This window comes from Hypomesus nipponensis, chromosome 4 (assembly GCF_054491055.1).
Source record: "Hypomesus nipponensis isolate SF chromosome 4, ASM5449105v1, whole genome shotgun sequence".
Lineage (NCBI taxonomy): Eukaryota > Metazoa > Chordata > Actinopteri > Osmeriformes > Osmeridae > Hypomesus > Hypomesus nipponensis.
The window spans coordinates 2,458,463-2,467,938 of NC_140364.1; the positions used below are offsets into that span (position 1 = coordinate 2,458,463).

Below are 9,476 nucleotides of genomic sequence, written 5' to 3' on the forward strand. Positions count from 1 at the left end.
GTCCTATCGTATTTTTAAAAACATTTGGCCTAAATAGTAACATTGATTTGTTACAGTAACATTGAACATTGATGGTTTTAATTATGATCGTATCTACGTCATGTAGGCTATATCTTTAACCAAGTCAGAGCCTATAGCAGAACTTGCAAACATGTGAAAGTCATTTTTACCTAGCAACATGCATGTAATACATCGGATTGGTTGTAAAATACAAGACTTGTACAATGTTCCAGAGAGGAATATATACTTTCCGCCTATAAGTATTTTTTGGACAGAATAAACAAAACAATAGCCTGTATACATGCAGGCTCCTGTCGAGGAGACCTCAGGGACAACTCCCAATTCAGTCGCTCGAATGGTAAGAACCCCATGGAGGCCTTACTGTAACGAGTAGACTACGTATGGAGCTGGTCCCAGTTTTTTCCATCTTCCTCAATGACCTTTCGCAGCTTCTGCTTCAAAGTTTTGTTCAACCTATTCACAAGGCCATCAGTTTTAGGGTGGTCTGAATCTGATTTATCTGTAAAATAAAAATATTTCTTTTAAACTGTTGACATAAAGCACACTTTTTGGGATCTCCACCTGATGGGTAAGGGAATGAGGGGTTCCTGACAGTGGGCTGTGACTGGGTACTCAGGCCAGGGCAGGCTTAACAGTGCTCTCTTAACACTCCTCTAATGAAAACGACTTTTCACTGACTCCTCTTGTCTATGCCTTAGTGTGCCTCTGGGGTGTGCAAATGTGCCATTTATAGGATTTAGATAATAATCTGTCAGAGAACCAGCAATTGTCCTTCCCTCTTCATCCTAACCACCACAACAACAGCCTACACTTTGTAGAAAATGTTGCTGGTTAAAATCCCCCCTATACTGTGCTTTGGATGAAATAATCCTAATGCTAGTTAATTATTACATTATCATTATAAAAGCATCTAATACATGTAAATGTTGGTCATGAGGTCCTGACTTCTCTCAGCTTTAATGTGTCAGGACAAGGCACTATATTGATGACTTTCTTTGAAGATTGATTTCTCTCGCACAGCTTGTAGCATTTTTCAGTCTGCTCCAAAACTCCATTTATCTGACGTTGTAGTATTGTATATCACTGAATGTAATCATTTTCTGAGAGTTTAATAAATTGAAAAACAAGAATTGCATGTAAAGCATGCTAAAGCATGCGAAAGCTTGTTTTTAATCATGTCCAAGACAAGACTGAGTCCAAGTATAATGGCACAGCAGTACCCAATAAAATATTGATGTACTGTATCTACACAGTAACACTACTAAAGTAAATTTTCATGTCATGTGTCTGATACGTTGCAACAAAACCGCCAGGTTTGTGTATGTGTGCATTGTGTGTTAGACTAAATAGAATATACTGTACCTTATGAAATATACAACTGCAAAATGACAATGTATACTGTACAAGCATGTTTTTGTGGAATTCCCTTTATTGATTGAATGTTATTCTCAGTGTAGTGAAAACTAGGAACTAGAAATTAGATCTGACAAACAAGAATCATTAATGTGATGCTGTTGTTTGGGTTAATTTACTGCCAAGGTTCGATTACACTGAGAAATGATAATCTGCGAAGTTACACTGTGAAATACTGCAGAAAAGTACTTCTGTAACTAATGTGATGTTCTCTCCTAATCTCTTTCGAAAATAATGTACAGTGATACTCTATGGATGAATCGTGTGCATGTCTTTCTTTTTTATTCCTGCTATTCATGAGTTTATATTGACACCTTTGATGAATCAACAAGAGGGTATAAATGGCCATTTATAGATGTGATTGCTTTCTGCTTAAAACATACTAAACAATGTAGGCTGTTCAGTAAAACTGTACTGTAGAATTGTTTACATAAGAAAGAAATACCAACAAATTCAAAATGTTATGGAAAAAAACTGGAATAACATGAATCTAAATAAATGACCATCCCACATTGGAACATCACTGTCACGTTAGAGGATATCCAAGGTAGGTCCCAGGAGTGTTGGCTAGTTGCCTGGACCAAACCCATGCGTCGTTAGACTTTCAGACTTTGGACATGTAGGTCTGGCAGGATTCGAGATAAGAACGTGGTTGGCTGCATCGAGACGAAATTCGTCCTAAAATCTCTATAATCGTTATAAAAGTTCAGGATCATCTCATGTGAAAGGAGTAACAATGCATTTAGCCGTTGCCGCCCTGGTGTTGCTTGGGTCGTTTTTACCCGTCAAAAGTGGTAAGAGTTCTATGGCTCTATGGCTTCATGTTCGTCTTGTTTTATGGCGTAAACACTTGTTCTCTTCGATAGTCAGTATGCTTTCCTGCGTTACCTACCATTAAGCTACATTTTCGCTCATAACGCTATAATAGCCCACGCTACTCCGTGGTAATAGTTTTGTATTGGTAGTAGTGGTCGAAAAAAAAAGAAATGGAAACATCCGTGTAGGTTACAGAATTTCGCATCCTATTTATTCCTGTCCTGAGTTTCTTAATTCCAAACATTTTCGTTGGAGGAAGAACATGAGGCTAGGCTCTGTCGCCTGCGTGGGTTAGCGAACATAGTTTTTGGAACAGCCCATGTTTACATAGAGTTGTATGTTTAGCGAAAGGGTGTGTAACCTAAAATAATCGATTAGGCCTAGGCATTAATGTAAAACTGTCCTTCAAAGTGAAAGTGAAACTTAGGCTTTGTTACTGTCAGAGCTGCGCCATAACCAGAATGTGCGTATTTATTTTGATCATTTGACATAATTTTTAAAAACAGGTAAATAGTAATAAAACGGATTGATTACAGCAATTAACAAATTGGTTTTCATTATGATCGTATCTACGTCGCGTAGTATATCTTGAAGCAAGTCAGAGCCTATCAAGCAGAACTTGCAAACGTGTGAAAGCCATTTTTACCTTGCAACATGCATTGATTGGTTGTAAAATATAACACCTTTCACAATGTGCCAGAGAAGAATATATACTTTCTGCCTATACGTATTTTTTTTGACAGAATAAACAATACAATAGCCTGTATGCCACACTTCAATCAGACAGGATTCGTTTATGATAACTGATTAAATATAATCGTTTTGGAAGGGTAAAATGAGGGGTGAAATTTGTGTAAGTGTAGCCTATTTATTACTGTGTATTACCTAACTTACACAGATACACCTCTGAACTTGAGTTTTAATTGATGTAAATCAGTTTTAATAAATGAAATGACTCATATATATGCATATTGTTTTAGTTTTATCTAGCAGACACTTTCATCCAAGCAATAAAAAGTATTTGAATGTACAATCTCTTTATCTGCAGGCAAATGCTCTACCACTGAGCTGTACCCATCCCTTACCTAACTGTATTTTAAGATAAACCGTTTTATTACTGCTGATTTTATATTTGTGTTGCCAGGGCGCCACTCACTGGAGTACATCTACACCGCCCTCTCCAAGCCCATTCATCGACATGGTATCCATGAATTCACTGCCATGGGCCTGCTGAACGACAGGATGATCGACTACTATGACAACGATCTTCAGAAGAAGGTTCCCAAGCAGGACTGGATGAAGGAGAGACTGGATAAAGACTACTGGGACAAAGGCACCCAGTCGCGCAAGTTCAAGGAGCAGTGGTTTAAAGTCAACATTGGCATCCTGATGGACCGCATGCGTCAGAATGACTCTGGTAAGAACAAACACAGACCAGTACTCCAATCCAGTGCATCATCCACCATATTTGTGTTTACAAACTGTTAATTTGTATTCTTGTTTTGTCTCAGATGTCCATAGTCTTCAGTGGAAGCATGGCTGTGAGGTTGAGGAGGAGCAGGGTTCTGTGAGATTCATCAAGGGCTTTGACCAGTACAGCTACGATGGAGATGACTTCCTGGCCTTCGATGACACCTCTACACAGTGGGTCGCCCCTAATGCTGCTGCTGTACCAACCAAGAGGAAGTGGGATGGAGAGCAGATCCTGAACCAGTACACCAAGGGTTACCTGGAGAAGGAGTGTGTCGACTGGCTGAATAAATTCAGGGATTATGGCCAGAAATCCCTTTTTGAAGCAAGTGAGTAGCCATGATTAGTGTAGGTGTGTGCTCAATATAGTTCCTATCATAACAATAAAGGATTTCTATCTTTGTGAGATTCAAATTAAATATCTCAAACAAGCAATAAATAATTACGGCTTTCTTTACGAAATACATAGATCTCTAATTCTTTAACTGTGTTTATTTCCCATCTAGAGCCTCCAGTTGTACATGTCTATGCAAAAAAAAAGGCCAACACCGTGGGGAATGTCGAACTCACCTGCTGGGCCACTGGATTCCTGCCTAAAGACATCATCCTGAACATCAGGAAGAATGAGGTGGTCATCTCTGATGGCGTGAAGTCTTCAGGAGTCCGCCCCAACCATGATGACACACACCAGATATGGAAACGTGTTGAGATCTTAGAGAATCACCAAGGAAGTTACGACTGCTACGTTGAACATGTGTCTTTGAAAAAACCTGTTATCAATAAATGGGGTAACATGGCCTTATCTCCTACAATTTCAATTGAGGGCAGCTTTAACTTTTAGAGTTAATAATAGAATAATAAAAGCAATATGTTGATTTATGACACCACATTTAATTTACAGACAAGACATTGTCTTGTTTCTAATTGGCTACACATTACTGGAGTTATTTTCCATGCATTTCCTTACCCTCTTTTGCAGATAATGTGTGCAGTGATTGCTCTGGCTCTGGGAATGGTCTTATCGTTGTATATGCCATTCCTGTGGTCTTGGTTGCTGTTATCTTGGTGGTCCTGTTAGTCCTTTACAAAAAAGGCAAAATCTGTAAGTATTGCCTTTGCTAATATTTTTTATAAATGTATGTTTATTATTATAGTATTATTAAATTTGATTAAATCTGCTGTACACATCAGTGTGTATATTTATGATTGCTGCTTGCGCCAACAATATAACTTAATTATATTCTTTGTCTTAAAATGTGATTCCTGGACCAAGGTGCAAAGACAGGTTAGTTTTTCTCTCAGTACAGAATTGACTTATAACAAGAATGGTCAGTTTCAGTGCTTGAATATCTTCCATATTTTAGACTGTTTTGATATATAATAAATATATATTTTATTTGTAAAACATGATTGACTTGGTGAAACTTTACTGAAAGATGTGTCAGATTTGTTATCAAATTGAATTTGATGTAGATGATGCTTGTTCAAACAAATGTAGCTGTAGCTGTGTATTTTTTTTTCAAAGCAGAAGGCAGCAACCGTTCTGATTCTGGTACGTAGTCATACGATCACATAAAACAAGTTTTATGCTATTATGAAAGTATGCTTTACAAAATACTTTATCTTGATGATAAGAGTCTTGACCACTCATAGTATTGACAGGCAAAGCAAGTGCATCAGATCATCTTTTTGGATTCCTAAAGAAATCCGAAATGTGCTTTTGCGCTGACATTTTCTTGTGTTTTTGCACGCCTGTTCCGAATAAATGTGTTGTCACGTGAGACCTGAATGTAATTTCCAGCCTGACTGAATTTTTTTTACCTAATATCCACAATTAACCACTTACTGAAATCAAAATACAATTCCAATATAAACATAACCTACAAGAAAAATACAACTTTTTATTTATTTTTTCAATTTAGTTTTGAAGCCCATTTCAACGCCAGGGAGTGCAGCAGCCCCCTTGGCACTCCTACCTTCCTCAAACTTGGTTCCAAGTAAGACATTACTGTTACAGATGATTCAATCTGGGACACCAGTGTGTTCATCATATCATTACAACAGTGCAAAATATTTTTGTAGCAGATATAAAAGATGGATTATAATATTAACTAAATGTCTTGTTTATAGTGTTATACCTGCCAAAACATTACATTTTCATGCTCTTTTCTTTTTCAGATAAGAAAGAAGGCAGTGACAGCAGTTCTGATTCTGGTAGTTTATTCATTTAGAAATGACATTTGTAAAGTCATAAAAATCTGATTGTGTCTCACTTCTGCTTTACTTCTCTTCAGTTTTACACAAGTGAAATCTTGGGGTCATGATTCTTCTCTCCGCTTAATTTTACAGGACACTCCAGTGGTGAGACCTCATCTTCGACCGGCAGCACTCAGAGTGTTGAGGCTTCTGCAGGTTAGTGTCTTTAACGTGGCAACTTTTCCACTCATCCATTAGTTCCTTCAGATGGGATGACATCACAGCTTTAAGGAAGGAGTGATACTGTGCTAATCTTGTATTTACCTTAACCCATGTTCATTTACTGTCACAAAATTATGAAATATTTATTGTTAAGTCTACAACACGGTAAATCTGCAATATAAATTGAAAACAAAGTTGTGAATTAAATTGTTTTTCACCCAGTGATATGTTAGGTCATTACGGACAAGTGATGATTATATGTAACAACTTTTCTTGGTCCTTCAGGGACAGCAGATGAACCAGCTGCACCCTTACTAAACACAGACTCCACACAACACATGGACGGTCAGTGAAAAGGCCTGGCATGCTCCTTCACTGCGAGCCCTCACACCATTTTAAAAACAATAAATTAAATTTTAGAACTGCTTAAAACAATTGTTATCAAATTAAAATAGACGTAGATGATGCTTGTTCAAACTAATGTAGCTGTGACAACATTCCAATCTGAATTTTTTTCTTTTCAAATCAGATGGCAGCGACAGTTCTGATTCTGGTAGGTATTCCTACAATTACATTGTTGTTGACCCAAAGTGTTATGTCTCCTTCAGAAGCCTTTTCCCAGTTTTATTTAGTGACTCGTTCTCAATTACTGTAAAACAATTAGAACTGTGCACTTCTAGCCCTTGATTATTGGTGGTTCGTACAGCTCTTTGGATAAAAGCATCAGCTAAACGAGCTGGGGCATGACTCCTGTTCACTTGAACCACCTAGTGGTGAGAAATGTAATGCTTGCTGAGGCCTTGATAGCGGTAGTAATGGAAGTTAAGAATTGATGACCCTTTACTGTATGTAAATGTAGTTATTAATTGTGCTTGAATTATTTGTTGCTTGACTTCTTCAGGAGTGGGTAGCCGTAAAAAATCTCAGTCTTCCAGGAAGGAGGTGGTGTAGCCTCCCAGGCTGTACGAAAATCAAGTCAAATATTTGTCAGTAAATCTATCAAGCATATTATTGAAATCATTAATACACTCCAATTTAAAGGGACAGGTGTTGCTCAGTGAGTTGGATGGCTGGCTTTATCTGGAGGATACCTTCAGTAACCTCTCAAGTCTCTGAAAACACTAGTTGAAATCATGACTGATTATGTGTGTGGAAGTAGCATGTAGAAGAGTGTGGAACGTTGTGTTGTCTCAAAAAAAGAAACACAAGAAATTAGTTTGTACAATGTGTTGTATAATAATTTAACTTGATAATCTGTGTTGCTATCATTTCATTTCATCACACCATTTCACTATAATGAATGCTAATAGCATATTACGACAACTTTATTGGAGCCTTTTGTTGCTCGTATAATAAGCTTGATGACTAAAGGAAACAATGACTTAAGACTGAATAAAATGTTGATTGTAAGCTATGATTCTTTTTCACACTTGCTAATAAAAAAGTATTCCTCTAGTTTAAAGATACATTGGAACAACTGTCTTGTCTGTCTAGGTTGTGTTTCCAAGCAGGCTGTGTGACTTTATATTTTTGTAACATTATTAATGATTAAATGAAAATAAAAATACAAAATTGCCTTCCAGTTTGTCTATTTCCCAATAAACTCAGAATAAACATACAGTATATGCACATAACATGATGCGGAATGCAATCACGGTAAACAATCTTTCTGTATTATGATATTAGTGAAATACGGAAGTAAAATATCAATTTGGTCGACCTTCAGGACACACAGGGTGGCCTGGAACATGTCCTGCCACTAGACCACCTGCTCCTGGTACAACTTGTCGTTTGCAGCGTTTGAGGCGTTGCTGCTTGGAGGCAGAGGCTAGCGTCTGCTGGAGGAGGTCAATCTCCTCGTTCATCAGACTTCTCTGGAGGGAGACCTCCCTCTGCTGGTAAGTCTGGGCCACGTCCTCGTTATTCTGCTGGATGGCCTTGAACTGGTCTTCCATCAGGGACTTCTTGCTCCTCAGCGACGCTAGTTTGCATTTTAGATGCTGCCATTTCCCCTCCAGGGCCTCGCGAGACCTCTGCTCGTTGTCCATCCCGACCTGGTAACAGTCAAGCTGCTGCTTGGCAATGGAGAGGGTCTGAACCTGGAAGACGTCAGTCGCCAGCAGCTCCATTCTGTTCTTTGAAGCGGTGGCTTGGTTGATTACCGCAGCAACTCTGTCACTGGACACTGCTCTGGAATCATGCCCCTGGAGGTTGTAGGTCATCTCCAGGTGAACCAAAATGTCAGAAAGAATCTGGAAGGAGAGAGATACAGCTTGTTTGATGTATCCTTTTAGATACGCAGAGGAAGGTATGACTCAACTGAAATTAAAAGTGATGAATAACAAAAATGAAGCTCACGTCAATCTTGTCATCTTTTCCAGCAATGGTCTCCTCGTCGTCTCTCAGGGTCTTCAGGTATTCTTTCACCCCGCTGGCGGTGGCGACGGGGTTTTCCCTTCAAAACCTTGGCAGCATTGCGGAGGAAGCGCTGCTGTTTCCTCAGCGCTCCATTCTCCTTCTCTAGGCTCCTCCAGCAGGTGTGGAAGGCGTCCTTGTGGCTCCTCCTCTCCCCTGCGGCTGCATGCGCCCTGGCCAGCTCCTGCTTGGTCGCCACACCAAGTCCCATGGTCCAGAGCGCCTGCTCCACGATGACCAGGTACGCTGGGTCCCAGGGCAACACTAATGAAGAGTCACCCTGTATCCATGGGAACACGGAAAATGACAAGTCCTGGATCCACGAGGTGCTGGAATCTGAGGTGCTCTGAAAGGACACGGTCTGGTCCAACACGGTTGGGTTGAAGACGGTCAGATATATCATGGTTGGGTCGAACATGGTCACAGACATGATGGTTGGATCGAACACTGCGTGATACAACCCTGTTGTGTTGAACATGCTCAAATGTAATATGGTTCGGTTCAACCTGGTTTGATTGAACACCCTTTCATAGAACACGGGTGGGTTAAACACCATCTCAAATAACGTGTCTGGGTTTATCACGGTCAAACTGAATATGTTTGGTTGGAACCTGGTGTTGTTGAACATGGTCACAGTGGGATGGAACACTGTCACCGGCACCACGTCAGTTTCCTAAAGATAATACATCCATCATGGTTTTATTTCAGACATTTCAGATCAGCACAGCTCATCTTTCAGATAAAAGTATTATTAAATAACTTGTGATATTATAACAAGCTTCAGCTCATTTGTTTACCTCATCATGATAATCTTGTTGGCCGTTTTCGGTTTCATAGTCCGTCCAGAAATCCTAGATTGTAAGAAACACTTTGGTATGTACTTTATCTTAGCTACATATCTTTCTTACATAGATTTGTTGTGT

The 9,476-nt window shown here is 39.2% G+C and overlaps 1 protein-coding gene across 1 annotated transcript; it reads left to right on the forward strand.

Moving 5' to 3' along the window:
• The first annotated feature begins 1,990 nt into the window (after nucleotides 1-1,990).
• LOC146294989 (H-2 class I histocompatibility antigen, Q10 alpha chain-like) lies at nucleotides 1,991-7,710 on the forward strand. Its single transcript, XM_084695651.1, has 13 exons — nucleotides 1,991-2,228; nucleotides 3,395-3,667; nucleotides 3,762-4,049; nucleotides 4,227-4,508; nucleotides 4,700-4,822; nucleotides 4,994-5,005; nucleotides 5,249-5,272; nucleotides 5,643-5,717; nucleotides 5,899-5,934; nucleotides 6,070-6,132; nucleotides 6,424-6,483; nucleotides 6,668-6,691; nucleotides 7,040-7,710. Exons 1-13 carry the CDS (start codon nucleotides 2,171-2,173, stop codon nucleotides 7,087-7,089), a joined length of 1,368 nt encoding a protein of 455 aa, XP_084551777.1. The 5' UTR covers nucleotides 1,991-2,170; the 3' UTR covers nucleotides 7,090-7,710.
• Nucleotides 7,711-9,476: the final 1,766 nt, after the last annotated feature.

Bases quoted from the DNA above. Each gene is read 5' to 3' on its own strand.
- LOC146294989 (XM_084695651.1), top strand. From the start codon at position 2,171: ATGCATTTAGCCGTTGCCGCCCTGGTGTTGCTTGGGTCGTTTTTACCC. The intron at 2,229-3,394 runs GTAAGAGTTCTA...TTGTGTTGCCAG, and splicing joins GTTTTTACCCGTCAAAAGTG to GGCGCCACTCACTGGAGTAC. The intron at 6,484-6,667 runs GTCAGTGAAAAG...TTTTCAAATCAG, and splicing joins CTCCACACAACACATGGACG to ATGGCAGCGACAGTTCTGAT.